The sequence below is a fragment of the Mesoplodon mirus genome (genome assembly GCF_964341445.2).
Source record: "Mesoplodon mirus genome assembly, chromosome: 15".
Taxonomy (NCBI): Eukaryota; Metazoa; Chordata; class Mammalia; order Artiodactyla; family Ziphiidae; genus Mesoplodon; species Mesoplodon mirus.
In genome coordinates this window covers 43,498,369-43,518,838 of record NC_138991.1, presented here as the reverse complement: position 1 = coordinate 43,518,838, position 20,470 = coordinate 43,498,369, and the positions used below count along the sequence as shown (strand labels likewise).

General features: G+C 51.1%; 2 protein-coding genes across 2 annotated transcripts; both read left to right on the top strand.

Moving 5' to 3' along the window:
* Positions 1 to 420: 420 nt before the first annotated feature.
* On the top strand, positions 421 to 6,800 carry ZNF48 (zinc finger protein 48; the record flags this gene model as incomplete). The annotated part of the gene is made up of 4 exons (XM_082644520.1): positions 421 to 480; positions 2,058 to 2,765; positions 2,927 to 3,020; positions 4,169 to 6,800. 4 exons carry the CDS (start codon positions 421 to 423, stop codon positions 5,968 to 5,970), a joined length of 2,664 nt encoding a protein of 887 aa, XP_082500646.1. The 3' UTR covers positions 5,971 to 6,800.
* A 296-nt stretch (positions 6,801 to 7,096) lies between these two features.
* ZNF771 (zinc finger protein 771) lies at positions 7,097 to 18,964 on the top strand (the record flags this gene model as incomplete). The annotated part of the gene is made up of 4 exons (XM_082644519.1): positions 7,097 to 7,106; positions 10,708 to 10,889; positions 11,234 to 11,383; positions 17,911 to 18,964. 4 exons carry the CDS (start codon positions 7,097 to 7,099, stop codon positions 18,712 to 18,714), a joined length of 1,146 nt encoding a protein of 381 aa, XP_082500645.1. The 3' UTR covers positions 18,715 to 18,964.
* Positions 18,965 to 20,470: the final 1,506 nt, after the last annotated feature.

Genomic DNA, 20,470 nt, shown 5'->3' with positions numbered 1-20,470 from the left:
AGTCACATATTTAAGGCATTTGTGCATACTAATAAATGCCCTCAGAAAAGGCTCTTGGCTTGGTTAAGTGCAGAGATGATATGAATTAGCAGTGACACAATATTCCATTTACATGCTTATTACCTCCAACAAATTATGCCCAATCATTCCTGTGATAAGGTTTGGGGCCTGTTTGTAGAAAGGAAGATCCCACCTTGAGTTTCCTATGGGGCAGTGAATGGTAGCCAGCAGTCTTCCCATTTAATAATCATCTGGATTAGTTCTTTTTCATCTCTCCATCATATCTTCATAGCTACCTATGGCCCTACCAGACATCCCTGGAAGGGTTTCTATGTCTTTAGACCTGAGTTCAGGTTCAGGCCCAATAACTCCAGGCTTTGTCTTCTCAAAGTCAGAGCTACCTCTCCAAGTGAGTCTGGCATGTGGGCTGGCCAGCCTTTGGGGGTTTCCTCCAAGAGGGGCTGGCTCTTTGCCATTTTGGTACCCTCTTACCTCTGTTTTCCAGTACAAGTGCCTGGCACATATTGGACCCCCGGGAAATGTTTGTGGAACAGATGATTAACTTACCGTCTCATCTGCAGCTTCCACTACTTTCCTATTATGTAAAGTTTTGACACATTAAAACAGAACTATTATCTATCTTCCTCTTTGAGGATAGATCTTAATCATCTTTGGATCCCAAGCTTCTAGCACATAGTAGGTTTGCAATTAGTATGTGGGCCATTGTTCATTTCATTCCCTCTGCCTGGAGTTCTTCATTTCAGGCCCACTTCAGCCAGGCTCTGGACTTGGCTGAAATCTTACGTCCTGAAAGGATCAGCTCAAAAATGCCACCTTCTTCCTTGGTTACTTCAGCCCAAAGAGTAATAACTGATATTTTTTACTAATTACTTTACACCTCAACCATTCAAATTAAGTATTATCCCCATTTTACAGTTCAGGAAACAGAAGTAACTTCTCCACCCAAGGTTAAATGGGAGCAAATGACAAGGTCAGGAATCAAACTCTGCATGAATGAACTTAAAGACAGTGTCTACAGCCGCTAAACTCTATAGGTCTCTCTCTCTCTGTACTACATCCCTATCACATCTTTGTTTATTAGCTTGGTATACAATCTGTCACATCATCTGTATGTCTCCATGTTCTACTGAGCAGAGAGAGCTCCCTGAGGGATTTCTTTGTATTTCCAGGGTCTAGACTTATGGTTGATGATCCATAAGTATGTGTTGATTGATTTGTGCTCCATGTTTATCCGTGTCTAACATTCATGCATACAAGGTACACAAAACCACAGATTCATTCCCACAAATGAGAACTCTTCCTACTATCTTGAATCGGTGAACGTAACTCTCTCACGCCCTTAGACTTCTTATTTATCATGATTTGTGTGCTTGCCCCTTTAAACTGGTAGCACCCCAAGGACAACTCTTACACGTGTTTCATCTCTTTAATCAAACTCTTGACCTATCACTGAGGTGCTAATAAATGTTAATGAATATACAAACCTTGGTTATCCCTCTCCATCATTAGATGGGCTGCAGACACTTACAGGCACCCCACCCCCTCCCCAAAGGCAACCTTGCCCAGAGTACAGATACTGGGGATCACACCCCTGGGACCACTGGAACACAGCCCCAGCCAGGGCCCCACCAAGCTGGGAAACGGGGTTTAATGTTTTAGCCTCTCCCTGGGCTCCCTTGGTAGGGTTGTAGACTTGTCCCTAGTCTCCCCATGGCCTCTTTCTTTGTGTCCCTGTCTCTCTTTGTCTCTGCCTGTTTCACTCTTCGTTCCTCTGCCTCTGTTTCTCTCCAGGTTCCCTGCCTTTTCTTGTAGTTCTTCCGACTCTGCTTCAACGACTTTATGTCTCTCTTATCTGTTTCTATACGTGTTTGTTTCTGGCGGCCAATCTTTTGCTCTTGTGTTTTTGGTTTGCTGCAGTCTCTGTCTCTCTGCCTTTGCATCCTCTCTGATTTAGGGCTCTTAGGTTACGACTCCGGATCCAGGTCTGTGTCCCTCGGCCTGACTCTCCTCAGCATTTATCTGGCGTCTGCCACTAGCTCCCGCTACTGCCTCGGTCTCCCCCAGCCCAGCCCCAGCCCCCACGCGCGGCCCTCTGCCTCGCCGACCGGTCCCGCTTTGTTTCCCGTTTCTCGGCGCCCCGCCCCCGCCCCATCTGGGGTCTCCGCCGCCCTCTGCCGCCCTTTGTCTGCCTTGGTCTTTCCCCCACCCCTTTCCCTGGGTCGGCCTTTGGATCTCTCTTTGTTTCTCTAGGCCGGGGTGGCTGGCGCTGTCGGCCAGCTCCGGAGTTCGGCGCGGGTGGCCCGACACAGCGACAATTAGGAAGTCTTCGGCCCACCACATCCAGCTCCAGACCAGGAGGCACACGGTTAATACCACCGAGTTCGGGCAACTGTCCTCGGCTCAGAGTAGCCCTCTCCGCGGCACGCGGCTGCCCGCCGGCCACAGAGCTCTGGAGGACGCGGGCGGCCCCCACAAGCGTGCAGCTCCTCCAAGGTCCTAGAGCGGCCGGGTGCCGTCCGGCGCTTCCGCTTCCCGTCCCCGCCCCCGGCGGCCGCCCCAGGGGAACGCCTGGGACGGAGCCCCCTCCCCGTTTGGCGCCGAGCCCGCATCCCCGAGCCGTCGGCGGCGCGGGCACCGGAGCCCCGCCGAGGAGCTCCGGAGGGCGCCGGGGTGGCGGAGGCGGCTGCTGCAGCGGCGGCGGCGGCAGGAGAAGGGGAGCGGCTGCGCGCCGGAAGGAGCAGCAGGTGCAAGGGCGGCTGGCGGCGCGGGCGGGGATCACCGGGAGCCGCGCCCCGCACCTCGGACCCGAACGCTGCCCGGTGCCCGGGCCGGCCAGCAGAGGGCAGGGCGCCGCCGTCCGCACATGGCTGTGTGACCGTGAAATTGTGTCTGTCCCCTTGCTCAGGGCGGCGTGCCGGCGATGGAGCGCTCGGTGGGGCCCTGGGGCGCGGATCTCCGTGGCTCAGAGGACAGGGAGCAGCTGAGAGGCACCCGCACAGGTGAGGGCCAAAGCGGTGCACCGCCGTGGGCAGGTAATGGCCGGGTGAGGACCCCGGTGCTGGGCTCTGCCTGGCCCAGACCCAGAAAAATCGGACATGAACTGTGCTTCCGGGGGTGGGGTGGGGGTGGGGGGCGGGCGGGGAGGAGGGGAGCAAAAGCCAAGGGATGGAGCCAGTGTTTCTGAGCACCTACTATGCGCCAGGCCTTGAGGGGCATCATTTCAAGGACTCCCTCCCCGTCCCCGACAGTGATCAGCAGGCTTGCTGCCTCTGCCCTACTTCAGGCCTCATTCTGTCTCATCCCGGCAATTGCAGCAGCCTCCCCTCAGCCCTTTTCTCTCCAGTGATGCACTGTGCAGCCACATTGATCTAAGTCCAGATCTAATCCTGTCTCCCTTCACAAAAACCTTCCCTAGCTCCCTTCTGCTACTAATTAAAAGGCTTAGCCTAGTGTTCAATCCAGATCTTACATGCTTAATCTAGTCTCAGCATCCCTTTCCATGGTTTACTCTTTTCTCTGCTGTGAAAGCCCAGCCCTGTCTCTTTATTTCCTCTCTCTCGTGACAGCACAGTTATTCTGAGCCTGCAATTATAATTTTTTGTGCCTTATCTCTCCTACCCATCCTGAGGGACAGGTGTGTGTCTGGGTCCTCTCAGGTACACACAAGATGATTGAAGTAATAAATTACAGACTGGGCTAATATAAAAAAGATATACTGTAACTAGCAAATACCAGGCTTTCCAAATAGTGGCAATATAATGTAGGGCTTAACACAGGCTTGAGTATCAGACCTGAGTTAGAAACCTGGTTTTGCTACTTTATAACTCACTTTGGGCAAGTGACTTAAATTCTCGGAGTCTCCATGTTGGTAAAATGGGGGTAGTTAACAGTATTACCTCATAGGATTGTTTGCAAGGATTCAATAATGCTTGGTTAAGTTATTGGCACATATGAAGGGCACGGTAAAAGGAAGTTACTGTTACTGAGAGGCACAGACAATAATAAGTGCTTCAGAAATTCAGAGGAGAGAGAGCAAGAGAGATCCTTGCAACCACAGATGGTCAAGGACGCCTTTCTGGGGAGGTTGCTATCAAAGATAGGGGCTGAGCCAAAGGGCAGGGTCTACAACTCCTTTTTCTTTCCCCAGGTCTAGGGAGTGAGAACGTGGAGATTTCTCAGCCAGATGAGTTTGAACATGCCCCACAGGAGGATGACTTGGGGTTCAAGGAAGAGGAAGATTTGGCCCCAGGTCATGAAGTAGGAAATGCCTCTCTCAAACCCGAAGGCATTCAGACCTGGGATGACTTGTGGGTCCAGAGAGTGGGACCTGGGAAACCACAGGCCCGGGACAGAGGCCCTCGGCTCCTGGGAGAACCACGCTGGGGCCAGGCTAGCGATCGGGCTGCCGTGTGCAGCGAGTGTGGCAAGAGCTTTCGGCAGATGTCAGATCTGGTGAAACACCAGCGAACCCACACAGGGGAGAAGCCCTACAAGTGCGGGGTCTGTGGCAAGGGCTTTGGGGATAGCTCTGCCCGTATTAAACACCAGCGAACTCATAGTGGTGAAAAGCCCTACAGAGCCCGGCCACCAGCCCAGGGCCCCCCAAAGATTCCTCGGTCCAGGATCCCTGCTGGTGAGCGCCCCACCATCTGCGGTGAGTGCGGCAAGAGCTTCCGGCAGAGCTCTGACCTGGTGAAACACCAGCGGACACACACGGGCGAGAAGCCCTACAAGTGCGGGGTCTGTGGCAAGGGCTTTGGTGACAGTTCTGCCCGCATAAAGCACCAGCGGACACACCGTGGGGAGCAGCCCCCTCGGCCCGTGGTGCCCCGACGGCTGCCATCTCGAGCAGCCACGGCAGCCGCACAGGGACCTAAGGCCCAGGACAAGCCATATATCTGTACCGACTGTGGCAAAAGATTTGTGCTCAGCTGCAGCCTCCTGAGCCACCAGCGCAGTCACCTGGGGCCCAAGCCTTTTGGCTGTGATGTGTGTGGAAAGGAGTTTGCCCGGGGCTCAGATCTGGTGAAGCACCTGCGGGTGCACACAGGAGAGAAGCCTTACCTCTGCCCCGAGTGTGGCAAGGGCTTCGCTGACAGCTCCGCCCGGGTCAAGCACCTCCGCACCCACAGTGGCGAGAGGCCTCATGCCTGTCCGGAGTGTGCCCGCACCTTCAGCCTCAGCTCCACCCTTTTCCGCCACCGCCTCACTCACGCGGAGCCCCAGGACTTCAGCTTCCCAGGCTACCCCCTCGCCCCCCTGATCCCCAGCCCACCCCCCAGCTCAAGCCCACCCCCACCTCCCCTCGGCACCAGCCCCCCGCTGACGCCTCGAAGCCCTTCGCACTCAGGTGATGGCCCTTTCGGCCTGCCTGGCTTGGAGCCGGAGCCTGGGGGCCCACAGGCTGGGGAGCCGCCTCCACCGCTGGCGGGTGACAAGCCCCACAAGTGCCCTGAGTGTGGCAAGGGTTTCCGCCGAAGCTCGGACCTGGTGAAACACCATCGTGTACACACGGGGGAAAAACCCTACCTCTGCCCTGAATGCGGCAAGGGTTTTGCCGACAGCTCTGCCCGAGTCAAGCACCTCCGCACCCACCGTGGTGAACGGGCTCGGCCACCGCCACCATCCACTCTCCTGAGGCCACACAATCCCCCTGGCCCAGCACCCACGGCCCCTCGATCCCGAGTCCGGGCTCAGCCCTCTGGGCCCAGCCAGCCCCACGTGTGTGGCTTCTGTGGGAAGGAGTTTCCCCGGAGCTCAGATCTAGTCAAACATAGGCGCACACACACCGGGGAGAAGCCATACAAGTGTGCAGAGTGTGGCAAGGGTTTTGGTGACAGTTCTGCCCGCATCAAGCACCAGCGTGGGCACCTGGTCTTGAGGCCCTTTGGGACAGGGGATGGTCAGGCAAGGCCCCTCAAAGAGGAGCCACCAACGGGACTGGAATGATGGGGTCCAGGGAGGGTGGAGGCCCAGGAGACCTAAGGGGGGGTATCTGCCGCTTAAGCAGAGAAGAAAGGGCCTGGGAGGCGGTGGGAGGGAGAAGGAGGGGAAGAAACAAATGGGAGAAAGGAGTGGATAGATAGCAATAGAGATTTGGAGACAATGACCTTGAAGCTCAGGAAACTCCTAGCTGGGCTCAGTCAGGACCTTGCCAGTGTGGTTTATACCCCCAGCTTCTAGAACACTGCCTAGTATGCAGTAGGCAATAAATATTTGTTGAATAAACTGACCTTAGCCTGAGGGCCCTTAAAGAACTCTAAATTCCTGCTGCCTCTTAACCTGTAAATTGACCCCTCCCAACCTTGCCCCTGGGAGACCAGCACCCTGAACCAGGGTTTGTTAGACCTATATGAGCTGCAACAATGAGACTTCTGAGGTTTAGGGTGACAGAGTGAGGCAAGGCCATCCTGACCACCCTACTGATGGTGAGAGTATTGTTGTGAGGCAGGCAGTACCCAGCCTCAGGCTGCTGGACTTGGTCTTAGCCAGGAAGAGGACACTTGGAGAGGCCAGACCTATGTGCCCTGGAGAAGCCCAAACTGCCCTGACACCTGGACACGGCAGAATAGGTCAGAGACAGCAGAAAGGGCAGTCATCTGCCCTGGATGCTAAGCTCAGGTCCTCGTGGACGGCAGCAGAGATACACTGGGAGAAGGGCAGTACAGGGGTGAGGAGAAGCCAGGGAAGCACCAAGGCCTGACAGCCACATCTCCATGTGTCTCGCCAATAAACTGCTTCTTGTCTGAGGCTTGGACTCTTGTGTGCGTGTGTGCGTGGTGAGGGGTGAAAAAGGTGCCGAAGGGTCACCACAGGCAAAACCCACAAGCCATGTTGTAAGCTTGCTCTCTTTGAGCCCTGTCAAATAAAGAAGTTGGGTTGTCATAGCTGCTTTTTAGCTGACAACGGGTTAAGAAAACGGCCACCAGGCCTGTCAGCTGATGCCTCAGACCTGAGTTCTGGCTGCCCACAGGAGCCACCTACGCCACAGGCTTGAGCGCGACCCTTAAAAGGAAAAACACTCGGTGGGAGCGTGGGGGGTGGGGGGGGCGAGTGTTCTGCGAGCGCTGTTGCTATGGCGACAGGTACCGGGAGAAAAGTGGCCGGCAGGAATTGGTACCAGCTCAGAAGACCCCGACACTGATGTTCTGCCTTCTGGGAAACCCCACCTCCCTGCGACCCTTTTTTTATTTGTCGAGAAACAGGTCATTTGGCTGCATAGCCCAAAGGCAGGGCCAAGGGGATGTCTCTATCCCCCAGAAAAGGCAACCGTATTTCCCAGCCACCTATGCGTCATTAGGTGCAGGACTCCAACTCCTAGCTTTTTCCGAGGAGGGCGCCAATAGGGAGGAAAAGGAAAAAAGGAACTGACCTGATTGGCCAGGGACAAAAAAGACTAGGGCGGTTCACCCATCTAAGAAATGAAGTACAAGACTCCCTACAACTTCGCTGGCTTGGCATCTCAGTTAATTTGCGTGCGGGAACGGTCCCCGGGTAGAAGCTCTCGCGACATCTTAACCGTCAGCCGGGTTTCCTTAGAAACCAATGAAAGCTTGCTGCAGCGCGGCTCCTCCCTGTCCTCCCACCCCTGCCAAGTTGTTAAACAGATTCGAAATCCCAGAATTTTGAGTTCAGGCCTGGAGTTCTCAGCGGCTTCTGTCCTTAAGTGCACACAAACACCCATAGACCTGAATGGAGGCCTTTGGGGCTTTGGTAAGATCCTCCCTGCTGGTTGCCGTGTCTCACCTCCCTACCAGGTCGGCCTCCAAGCTAGTCTACAGTGAACTTTGTAAAATCTGACCACTTCACTCCCCTATTAAAAACCCTGCCGTATATGCACATGTCCTCTCCATAAAACTTAACTCCTAGATGGCATTCAAGGCCTTCCACTTGTGTGGTTTCAGACCCGTGCTTCTTAAATATTCTGTTTTCGTAACTTGGAATGCCCCCCTTCCCAACGTGTTAACCTATCCAAACACCTCAAGTGTTACTTCCTCCCAGAAGCCTTCCCTAAACCTCCAGCCTGGGTTAGAACCCCCTTCATCTGATGTGTTAAGCTCCCTTAACACATCGAGAGCTTCTTTAGGATAAAGAGACACTCAACAGCATTACCTACTGTGTGCTGGGTACTGGGCATAGAAAGATGAATAAGACAAAGTTTCTGCCCTCAGTTTCTACGCAGAAGCTAGACATTGAACAAATATTTTCAAGCGTGGTAAAGACTATGCAGGAAGCAGGCATGCAGGAGAGACTCCCACATGATTCAATGCCTCTCCAAAGAAGTGGCAATTATGTTAAGACGTAAAGAATGATTTGGAACAAGCCAAGAAAGGAGGAGGTGGGAGATGGGATGGCGGATGGCATGTTCTATGCACCAAGTCCTTGGGATTCAAGAACTCAAGTAAACTTCTAGTGAGGCTGAAGGCAAATAGTGAAATGCAGAATAGTGAAAAGTAAGATAAAGACTTCCAAATTCAACTTTCTACCGCCCAGTCCTAAAAGGGGCCTGGCACACAATAAGGCTCGCTCAATACTTTGGTGAATGATGTCCCTGGAACATGATGTGCTCTTCACGAGAGTTTACAGTCCCACAAACTGCTACCTCTTTGTCCATCTGGCAAACTCCCACTCTTCTTTGAAGGCCCTTTACGTTTATCTCTTTGGTGAGGCCTGCACCCAATATCCACTCCCTTCCAGGGAGTTGCCAGAACACCTATTGTTTCCTTTTCATATGTATATGATATATATATATATATATATATCATATACATATATATTTTTAAATCACCTTCTTTATTAGACTGTGAGATTCTCAAGAACAAGAACTAGCTCTGATTCCAGATAGATACTTGTACACATTCCCTTTTGCAAGCATCTGTTCCAAAGTCCTCCCACAGTAGGACGACCTTCCAGTAGGGACTTTCGCTGCTCCCAGCTGAGTCTCCTCACTGATTCTCTGAATTAGGGGAAGCATGTCTTGCCTTTCGCTAGAGTTCCTGCCATAATCTGGCCCTGCCTGCCTCTTCTCCAGCTCCCACACTACATTTCCATTAACTCACTTGGCTCCAGCCATACAAGCCTTCTTTCTTTTCCTCAAACATGCCAAGCTTAATCTCACCTTAAAGTCTCTGTAGTTCTGTCTAGAACATTCTTCATCTAGATTTTCAAATGGCTTTTTCTCATCATTCAAGTTTCATCTCATATATTATATCCTAAGAGATGCCTTCCCTGCCCACATTAAAGAAGCTCCCAACCATAGCCACTCCCTGTTGCATCATCTGGCCCTATTTCCTTCTTACACCTATCCTTACCTGAAATTATCTTATTTACTTGTTGACATTTTTTACACCTTGAGAAGTGCCATGGTAGCTAAGATTTTTGTCTCTTTTGTTCACTACTGCGTCTCCAATATCTAGAATAGTGCCAGGCACATAGTAGGGTTCAATAAATATTTGATGAGAGAATTAACACAATCAAAGTGGTTTTCGGGATCCTGAGGGTGAGTATCACACTCATTTACCCCCTTTTCCCAGCTCTGAGGAAGAGCAAAACTTTGACCAGATGTAATCCCAACATCCAAATTATGTTCTGGGCTCTGCAGACTGAGGATCAGGCTTGAGTCCTGGCTCTGCTACCAATTTCCTCATGTAACCTCATTTCTGAGAGAGAATTTGGTGCAACAGGAAGAGCATGAGGTTTGGAATTGGCTACTTACCAGCTATGTGACTTTGAGCAAATTACTTAAGCTTTTAGTTCCCTCATTTGTCAAAGGAAGGTAATATGACTGATCCCCACAGGGTTGTTGTAAAGAGACAACTAGGGATTGTAAGCACTTACTGAATGTAATTTCTCTTTCATCATTTCTGAATCTTCGTTGCCCCATTCATAAATTGGGAGAATTAGGTATCTTTTTCAAGAGAAGTGGGAAAATACAGATCTTTACATGAAATATCTCAATTTTTAAATGTTGGAAATTAAATTTTGTAAAAGACCTCTCGTGCTTCTTTTGAAGTTAACTTTTAAACTTGAGAGCCAAACAAGATACTTCTGTGGACTGGATCTGGTCCGTGTGCTATAATTTTCCACCTAGGCTACTGGGTTGCTGGGGATGCTGTGACAACACTTACTGTGTAACTTAGGCAAGTCAGTTAGCTTCAATTAGCTCATCTGTAAATTTCAATTAGCTCATCTGTGAAATGGGCCCACCTTTGTGCGGATCGAGATCAGATTGTGCAAAAGGCTTAGCATAACGATGGCGCATAAGAGGCACACCACGCAACAAACAGCAGCGGTTGCTTGGGTGGCTGTTGGTTAAGTATGTATTCAAGGAGCAAGATATCCCAGAGACCAGGAGACCGTGAAGGCGACGCTGCGAAAGGAGAAAAGATGGGAGAAGAGGCAAAAAGAGGGAAGAGAAGAGGTGAGGAGGCAACAGGGTCCGCCCTCCAGGCGGGGCGCCAGCGAGAGGCCCAGGAAGGGGCGGGAGCGCACGTGGCCTATTTCGGGCGGAGCAGACGCGCTTGGCCGCAGCTGAGATCTCCGAGCCGGCCGCAGGAGACGAGCATTTAAGGTAGGTCACTACCGGACTGTGAGGACCTTGAACACCGAGTAGTGCAGCCCGGGGTCTTTGGGAGTCGGGGTTGAGCGGAAGGCACTGGGTGTGGGCTCGCCACCCTCCCGGGGCAGTTTGGGCCGGACGCCTGGGTCCTCTGGCCCCACCTCTAGGGGGCGGGGTTAGGTATTCTGACCAATGGCCAGTCGTCACTGAGGCCCCGCCTACGCCCCGCCCCCGGAGTCGCGGCGTCGCAGAGTGCCCAACCGCCCGGCGCCCTGGCCTGGGGCAGCGCGAGCGCCTGAACCTGCGGCTGGTGAGTGCGCACCCCCTCAGGGTCTCCGCCCCGATACTGCCTCCAGCCCGTGCCCTAGAGCTCCGTGCCGCGGACCCAGGCACCGGGGAGTGACTCAGCGCGGGGAGGGTGGTGACTCACTGGGGCTAGAGATTCGAAGTGTTCAGGGCCTTGAATGCCGGGATGAGGGGTGAACGAGAGTCTTCCGAGCTGGTCCCGGGATAGGGCTGGGGCCTAGGGCCGGGCTGGGATAGAGGGAAGAAGGTCAGACACAAAGATCACAGGAGAAGCCACGGCTGCACCGCCTTGTGTGGGCCATGGTGGGGGGGCGGGTCCTGAGCTTCTGACTCAGCTCCCTGCCCCAGGACACCAAGATGCCCGGTGAACAGCAGACAGAGGAGGAGGAGGAGGAGGAGATGCAAGAAGAGATGGTGCTGCTGGTGAAGGGTGAGGAGGATGAGGGTGAAGAGAAGTATGAAGTGGTGAAACTCAAGATCCCCATGGACAACAAGGAGGTACGTGTCCCACACCCTGGGGTCCCGTCGCCCCTAAACCTGGTGCAGGTCCAGCCTCCCTCAGACAGAATCCAGGGATCCTGTCCCTACTTTCCCTTGACTCTCAGGGTTGGCCACCCATCCTTCTGTCCCACAGTCCATGCTGCCATCATACAGATGTCACGCCTACTGTGCCAGGCTCTGTGCTGGGTGCTGGAGAGTAAACGCTCTCCTCGGTTCCTCGTGGAGCTTGATGTCTAGCAGGGTTAGACTGACAAGGGTGTTGAAGGTTTAAAGAGAGGAGTTTTAAGGAGATCAAAATATGAGTTAGATTTACCATTAGAGACCCTAACTGCCACTAGGTATAGTTCTACTTCCCAAAACCCTACAGGACTCCCACCCACAGCCAGAGCAGCCCTGAGTCCAGCTGGAGGACTCCTGGGCCAGATTTGTGGGCCCAGGCTCCCTCTGATTTCTTCCTGCACAGGCGCCAGTTCCCAGAAAAAGAAAGTTCTGCTGCCCCCTAGTGGGTGTGGTGGGCCCTAGGGGGAGGGGGCTGGCTGCTGTGGCCTCCTCTTCCAGTCAAAATAACTATTTAGGGAATTCCCAGGCGGTCCAGTGGTTAGGACTCCGTGCTTTCACTGCCGTGGCCCGTTTAGTTCTGTTTTCTCAGGCCTCCTTGGCCCATCCTCCTAGCTCAGCCTGCCTCTTCCGGCCCTGTGAATCCCCTGGTCTCCACCTTTGGCCTATAAGTTAAGAACTCAGACTCCAGAGTTTAGGGTAGACTTCCAACTCTATCACTTACCAGCTGTGTCACCTTAGGCAAGTTTAACCTCTTTGTGCCTCAGTTTCCTCACTGGTACAAGGGAAATCATAATAGCACCTACTTCTTGGGGTTGGGAGGATTAAATGAGTTAATACATGTGACGAGTTAGAACTGTGTCTGGCACATAATAAACACTATGTAAGTATTTGCTGCTATTATTCATTCTTCTCCCTAAAGTTCAGGACCCTGGGCTAGGTCATCCTTCTGGAGATTTTTCTACTCATTTTTATCAGGGCCTTTCTGGGCTGAATCCTGAGGCTGGGAGTGAACAGGGAAACCTAGAACGTGGAGGCCTAGACAGAGAATTGAGGGCAAATAACTCAAGGCAGTGGGGAAGGCTTCATGGAAATGACTTTGACGTGGGCCTTGAAAACTTAGTGGGAATTTGGCAAATGGAGGAGGAGGAAGGGCATTCCAGGATGAGGAAGCAACAAAAGCAAATGCTCAGAGAAGATAAGGCCAGAGAAGTAGGCAGGGCCAGAGAGTAAAAGGTGTTGAAAGCCAGGTTAGGAATTTGGACATACTCTGTTAGGTTATGCGGTACCATCAGAAGCCTCAAATCAGAGGAGAGACATGATCAGATTTTCTATTTAGAAGAATCGTGGGCTGCTGCGGGGAGACCAGGTCAGGTATGGCTGGTAGCCTGCTCTAAGGTAGCGGCAGCAGGGGAGAGAAGATGGAAATAAGGGGGTTTTGGGGAACATTGATTGGACTGGATGGAGCTAAGGATGGGAAGGGTGGGTGTAGGCATGGCTAGTCATGAGAAGGCTGTAGAGCTAGACTCTAAATGGTATCATGTAGCGGTTAAAAGCATTGGCTCAAATCCTAACCACTATTTACCAGTTTTGCCTCGACAGCTTTTTCATCTATAAAATGAGATAATGAAAGTAAGATCCTTGAAATCCAGTCTAAGTATCATGTGGGTGATTGGATTTGGAGGAGGGTGGAAATGAGAGTTACACACACACATCCCACAAAGATTTAGCACTGTGCCCACAAGATAGCTCATCAACTTGCTGTGTGGTCTCCCTGAGTCTCGGTTTCTATGAAATAGTGGTCTCCAAAGCTCCTTCTAGTGTCAACATTCTGTGACTCTTAGCTCTCACCCAGTCCCATGGCAGGTCATTGTCCAGAACAGGCCTTAACTATGCTGCACTCAGTAGCTGGAGTATTCTCTCACTGCCTATTAAAATCCAAACTATCTTTAATGAATAGACGGGTTTTCTCAGAGGGCTCTATGTACATCCAGTCCTGTCTCTCCCTGCTTAAAATTGAACCTTGAGTGGTATTCTGTTTCCCTCAGCTCCTGCGCCTGGCATTCAAAGGTCTTCATCGTCTGACCTCATGGCTTCATCTCTAGTCACTCAGCACCCATCCCATGCCCCAGCTTCAAACACACCTGACCCGAAGACTTTGCCCATGTGGTCTTTCAGCCTGTATAACCCTCTTCACCTTTCCCACCTGCTTTCCCTGGGAGTAGTGCATCTCCTAGATCAGGTTTCTTCATTTTTAACATGTGTCCATATCACTTGGGGATCTTGTTAAACTGAAGTTTGATCCAGTAGGTATGGGGGGGACTTGAGATTCTGTATTTCTAACAAGTTTCCAGTGATGCTGATGCTGCTGGTCTGTGGACCACACTTCCTTTAGCAATGAGGGAGAGGATAGGGATTGTATTTTATACTCTGTACTCAAAAGAAGGGAGATTCTGACAGCTAAAAAAGTCCGGGTGAGGGAGACAAACTGTGTAGGTAACCTTAAACTTGTCAGTGAGATAGAATTGCATCATTCTATGAGAGAAGAGGTGTTTTAGACAATGACAGACTTCCAGTGTAAACCCTGACCCTGCCGATGGATTAGCTGTAGGACCTTGGTAGTCACTTACTTCTGAGTCTTATATCCTTATTTTAAAATGGTGCTAATACAGCCTAACCCAAAGGGTTGTGAGAATTTAAAATAAGAACATGGGTGGAAAGCACTTACCGCACTTCCTGGCATAGTGAGTGCTCAGTAAGTGGTAGTTATTGTTATTAATTAGAAAAGTAATAGCTGAGGAAAAACCTGGAATGTTTGCTCTGGTTTAAGACAAAAACAAAAACACCTTAAGCAGGAAGACAAAATCACTAACTTTATTTTTTATTTTTATTTATTTATTTTTAAAATAACTTTATTTATTTATTTTATTTATTTTTTGGCTGCATTGGGTCTTTGTTGCTGCACTCAGGCTTTCTCTAGTTGTGGTGAGCGGGGCTACTCTTCGTTGCAGTGTACGGGCTTCTCATTGCGGTGGCTTCCTTGTTGCGGAGCATGGGCTCTAGGCACACGGGCTTCAATAGTTGTGGCACGTGGGCTCAGTAGTTGTGGCTTCTGGGCTCTAGAGCGCTGGCTCAGTAGTTGTGGCGCACGGGCTTAGTTGCTCCATGGCATGTGGGATCTTCCCGGACCAGGGCTCAAACCTGTGTCCCCTGCATTGGCAGGCAGATTCTTAACCACTGCGCCACCAGGGAAGTCCCAAAATCACTAACTTTAAATACTTGGATTATCATATTCTTATACTACATGTATCCCCCTAGTACCCTCAGGTTATAGTGCAGATACCCTGTATTCTAATTTTTAAATCTAACAGCTGTAGAATTTAAAAGGCATGTAAGTCTGGTATTTGCCAAGCTTCAGTCACTTACCTGTTTGCTCATTTATTTAATGCTCTTCTTCAGATACATTCACATTGTTTTGTTAAATAAATTTACCCTCATCTGAGCAATAATACTGATGAAATTGTGGGTTTCATGTGATCTGTTGTTTTTCTAATATCCATGAAAATAAATACATAATGATCATAGTAAGATAAGAGTTAGCCTACATAACACTTAGAATCCTCTTGCATTCTGTGATGTGCATACCTCAAGTCGGGAAATATTGATCTCACCTAGCCTACCTTGCCTTCCTTGGTTCAGTGAGGCAGGGGAAGGGAGGGACTTGCCTGGGGTCTTAATGAGCTAGACTCAGCCCCTCTTACCAAGATTCTTCCTAAGGCACCCAAGGCCCCTCCTCCTGGAGCTGGAGATACCAAAGGTACTTGTGTGAAGAATTTCTTTTTCACAAGATAGTGAATCCAGCATAAGGAAGTCCTCAGGCTGGTCAAAGTCACCTTAAAGAAGGGTGCCAAAGAAAAACGGGCCAGAAAAATACAGATATAATGAGAAAAATTCTCTCCACGATGGCTGACGTGATGAAATAAACCCAATAGATGTCAAAACCAGGGCAAGACTGGAAAGTGTGACCTTGAATTCAGACTGTGCCGAATTTGCTGTGGGGAGTTTCTTGATTTAAAGTATCAAGTTGTATTTTAACCTTGAATCCCTCTTGGAGAGTGCCAGGCACTTGGAGTCCAGCCGCTGTCACATCTTCGTGCTGTGTGTGCAGGGAAGCAGTGTAGCCTACTGGTTAAGGGTGAGAGCTCTAAGGTCAGTCCTGACTCCCACTGGCTATGTGAATTTAATCTCTCTGAGCTCAGTTTTCTCAAAAGATAACGCCTGGCTCAAGGGAGCGTGACAGGAAGATTTAATACAATAATGTACATAACACAGCGCTGCCAAATCTTTACACTGTAATGTTATCACTATTATCATTATCGTGATAATAGTATTTAAGCCAGAGTTCCCTTGGCTGGTGACCAGTTTCCCAAACTGCCTTGTTTTCCAATTTCTGAGGTGGTTACCAAAAAGCTACTGTCTTTTTAACAAAGGATCTTGAAGGCCCTGAAGGTGCCCTCCTTACAACTTCAGAAAGAAGAGGCCTCGCTACTCCCTAGTTGTCACTTACCCTCTCTTAACCTGTTTCCTTATCTATAAAAGAAGAATAGTGATAATCACTTGGTGGAGATGGAATATGGGGAGAAAGAAGCTAACACTGTCTTATCCTTAATATGTGCCTGGTTTTTCATTTGGTCATGAATTAATATCCTATTTGCTTAGTCCATAGTAGAGATTCAACCCCACTTTTGCTAGGATGAGCCTTCTCTTTTCTAAGAAGGAAGCAATGTTTCCTCAGTATTCCTCTTTACTGTTAGTACAAACTGTTTTCCCTTCATCTGCCTCTTATAAAGCATTTCTTTTTCTGATTTTATCTCCAGAGGCCCAGACCTCATGAAACTGGCTTATTTTTGAATTTTTTTCATTTCAGGCCTCAGAATAGTATTTGGGTTTCACCCTGGCTGCCTTTTTTGCAGCTTAAAAAATGATAAGTGCTTGCTCTTGAAAGTTTATTAGAGAGCCTGGACTTGATGGTGGCCTGGTTTCTAAGACACCGTGCTCTCCTGGGTCTCTTACCTCACTGGCTGCTTCTGCTCAGTCTCCTTTGCTGGCTGCTTTTCGTCTTGCCACCCCCATTTCTCTCTGCCTATTCCTTGGGCGAACTCATCCAGTCTCAATGCTTTAAAAACGACCTCCACGCTGATGTCTTCCCAATTAACATCTCCAGCCTGGGCCTCTCTCCTGAGCTCCAGATGTGTCAAGGAGAACTGCAGATAAGATCAGAAACGGATAGTAGGTACCAACCTGTGCCTCCCTCCACCCTCAGCTCTGTAGATGGCAACTTCACCTGTGCAGTTGCTAAGCTCAAAATCCTTGGAGTCATTTTTACTCCTTTCTTTACACCTCATGTCTAATCTACTATCAAATTTGCTGTCTCAAACTGCAGAATATATCCAGAAGCAGACCACTTCTCACCACCTTCACTTCCCAACTTTGTCACCTGGGTCCAAGCCACTGTCTTCTCTGGCTTGCAGTACAGTAGCCTCCTCACTGGGTTCCTGCCCCCTCCCCTCCTTCATTCTTTTTTTTTTAATTTTTTTTTTTTTTTTGGCTGTGTTGGTTCTCTGTTGCTGCGCATGGTTGTGGCGAGCGGGGGCTACTGTTTGTTGTGGTGCGTGGGCTTCTCTTGTTGCGGAGCACGGGCTCCAGGCATGTGGGCTCAGTAGCTGTGGCTCACAGGCTTAACTGCTCTGCAGCTTGTGGAATCTTCCCGGACCAGGGCTTGAACCCGTGTCCCCTGCATTGGCAGGCGGATTCTTAACCACTGCACCACCAGGGAAGCCCCTGAAATCTTTTAAAATATGAGTCTAATCTGTTCCCCTCCTTGCTCAAAACCGTCTAACATCTCTATTGAGTCCTCACCTCATTCACATGCAAGGCCCTATGCTAAGATATCCCCTTCAGGACCACTCCATGGATTACTCTTTTCTGGCCATTCCTATAACAGGAAAACTCCTGCCTCAGGGTCTTGCTTTTCCCTCTGGAACTTGCTGTTTCACCTCCTTAGGTCTTCGCTCATGTGACATCAGCGAGGTTCCTCAACCCTATTTAAATTTGCAGCACCCCCTCCAATACCAGCACTCCTTATCCATTCTTCCTGAAACTAGGAATTTTTTAAAAAATTTAATGTTGAATCCCCAGTTCCTAGAACAGAGTCTGGCACATTGTACGCGTTCAATAAATACTGGATGAATTAATAAAGAATAGTTAGAGTTACACTAGACATTGTGGTATGTGCGTTTATGTTAATCTCATTTAACGCGCACAACCGTCCTGAGAGGCGCACCCCGTGGCTTTTCCTACTGTACAAACGGGGGACGTAGAGGCTGCAGCCGGCAGAGCCCCAGGTCTCTGGCTCCCGAGCCTCTCGGTCAGGGCTGACCTTTCCCCTGTCCCCCCTCTCCCCGCAGGTCCCGAGCGAGGCGCCAGCGCCGTCGGCGGACCCGGCGCGCCCACACGCGTGCCGGGACTGCGGCCGTGCCTTTGCGCGCCGCTCCACATTGGCCAAGCACGTCCGCATACACACGGGCGAGCGGCCCTTTGCGTGCACCGAGTGCGGCCGGCGCTTCTCGCAGAAGTCGGCGCTGACCAAACACAGCCGCACGCATACGGGCGAGAGGCCTTACGAATGCCCAGAATGCGACAAGCGCTTCTCGGCCGCCTCGAACCTGCGGCAGCACCGGCGGCGCCACACGGGCGAGAAGCCTTACGCATGCGCACAATGCGGCCGCCGCTTCGCGCAGAGCTCCAACTACGCACAGCACCTGCGCGTGCACACGGGCGAGAAGCCGTACTCGTGCCCGGACTGCGGACGCGCCTTCGGCGGCAGTTCGTGTCTGGCGCGCCACCGACGCACGCACACGGGCGAGCGGCCGTACGCATGCGCCGACTGCGGCACGCGCTTCGCTCAGAGCTCGGCGCTGGCCAAGCACCGGCGCGTGCACACGGGCGAGAAGCCGCATCGCTGCGCCGTGTGCGGCCGCGGCTTCGGCCACCGCTCCAACCTGGCGGAGCATGCGCGCACGCACACAGGCGAGCGGCCCTACCCATGTGCCGAGTGCGGCCGGCGCTTCCGCCTCAGCTCGCACTTCATCCGCCACCGTCGCGCGCACATGCGGCGCCGTCTCTATATCTGCGCGGGCTGCGGCCGGGACTTCAAGCTACCCGCCGGAGCCACTGCCACTGAGCGCTGCCCAGATTGTGAGGGCAGTTGAACCGCCATTCTTGTCTCCGCGGGGTGCGAGCTGGGGAGGGGCACGCTAGTATCCCGACCTGGGGCTGCGTTAACCTGGACAACTCCCCGCCCCGCCACCTGCGTCTCAGATAGGGTGGGACGGCGGGCCTGGTTGCCCTGGAACTGGGAGACAGGGAGGATCCCCTACCGGGGTTCCTGGAAACGCGCCCACCTCCCCCTCATTACATCCTCTCGGCCCGTGTTAGAGTGAATAAAGTATTATATCCTCACCCCACCCGTGCCTGTGAATGAGGTGGGTGGGGTGTGAATTAGGAAAGTTGGGGGTCTCTCCAGGCTTAGGTGATTTAGGTGAATTGTCATGGAGTCAAGAGGGGCTATAAGCCCAAAAGTGTTCCAGGAACTGGTTTTGTGTGTGTGTGTGGAGTCATTCCACGCTTGGCCCTTGGTTATGTCTTCATGACCTCATACCTAGAAGGGTCCATAAATTTAGCGCATTTGTGATCAACAGGCACTGCATTCTGCAGAGCTTTGAGTGAGCCAGCATGAACCTCATGGAACTTGGTCTAGTAAAGAGAAGCAATAGTGGAAACTTTAGCACTAGGTTAAAGAACTTCAGTGCTACATTATTATTAGTTCATTTCCATCCTCAAAGCATCCCAAAGTGAGGTAACTTTTACCTCCGTTTCTGCAGATGAGTAAATAGGTACTGACAGCCAGTGAATGGCACAGGGGGGACAAGTACACAGGCAAGTGCAGTCCCTTGTCATTGGAACTCTGATGGGGAAGTTGCTGGATAGGAGAGGTCTTCAGTGCAATCTTGGAGTTTAGAGAGGCTCTTCTCAGAGGTGGCATTTAAGCTGGTCTTAAGGTCAAGAGAGTTGGGGTTGGGGACGTATGGAGAGAACCCCTGAACCTGCATGCCAGAGTTGTTAGAGCTTGCAGGTGTCCTCTGGGGTGGAAGGCAGGGACAACAAGCAAGGACGTTGGCAGGAGACAGACCACTAAGGACCCTGGAAGCCAGGTTAAAGGTTCCAAGGCCACAAAGAAGCCTTGAGTGATTAGAGGAGAGGGAGGCATATGGCATGTTATTGAGCTAGAATTAATAGGAGTTAAAGTGGATGTGGGGAAAGGAGAGATGGGGCTTATTTCATTCCTCAGCTTGGGTGACCGTAGGCAGTGTCATTGAGATGGGGACACAGGATGAGGAGCAGGACCAGAGTTGAAGTGGCAACAATTGTTACACCTCAATCTGGACACATTGAGTGTGAAGTAAATGTGGACGGGTCAGGGAGGTAATTGGAAGTAACGCCTTGGGGATATCAGGTCTGGAGGGCATGGCACCACATCCAGAAGAGGGTAGTAGAGAACTTGAGTCTGTGACAGAATAGCCAGAAGTCGAAAAGCAGAAGTGTCTTGTCTGGGAAATCTAGAGGAAAGTGTTTTATGGAGGAAACTTAGCTCAGTCAGATGCTTCTGTGGTGTCCACTGTGTATGAATTCAGGGAGTGATGAGAACAGTTTCAGTGGAGGGGTGGGGGGTGAAAGCCAGCGTTTAGTTGGTTAGGGTAGAAATGAGAGAAGAAGCAGAGTGGATCGGTGTAGCTCCATTTTAAGAGGTTTGGCTGTGAAAAGCATGAGGGAAGTAGCTGGAGTTCTGTTGGTTTTGTCTTGTCAATAGGAAAGAGACTCAAGTATGCTTTTTTTTTTTTTTTTTTTTTTTTCTTTTTGCGGTACGAGGGCTTCTCACTGCTGTGGCCTCTCCCGTTGCGGAGCACA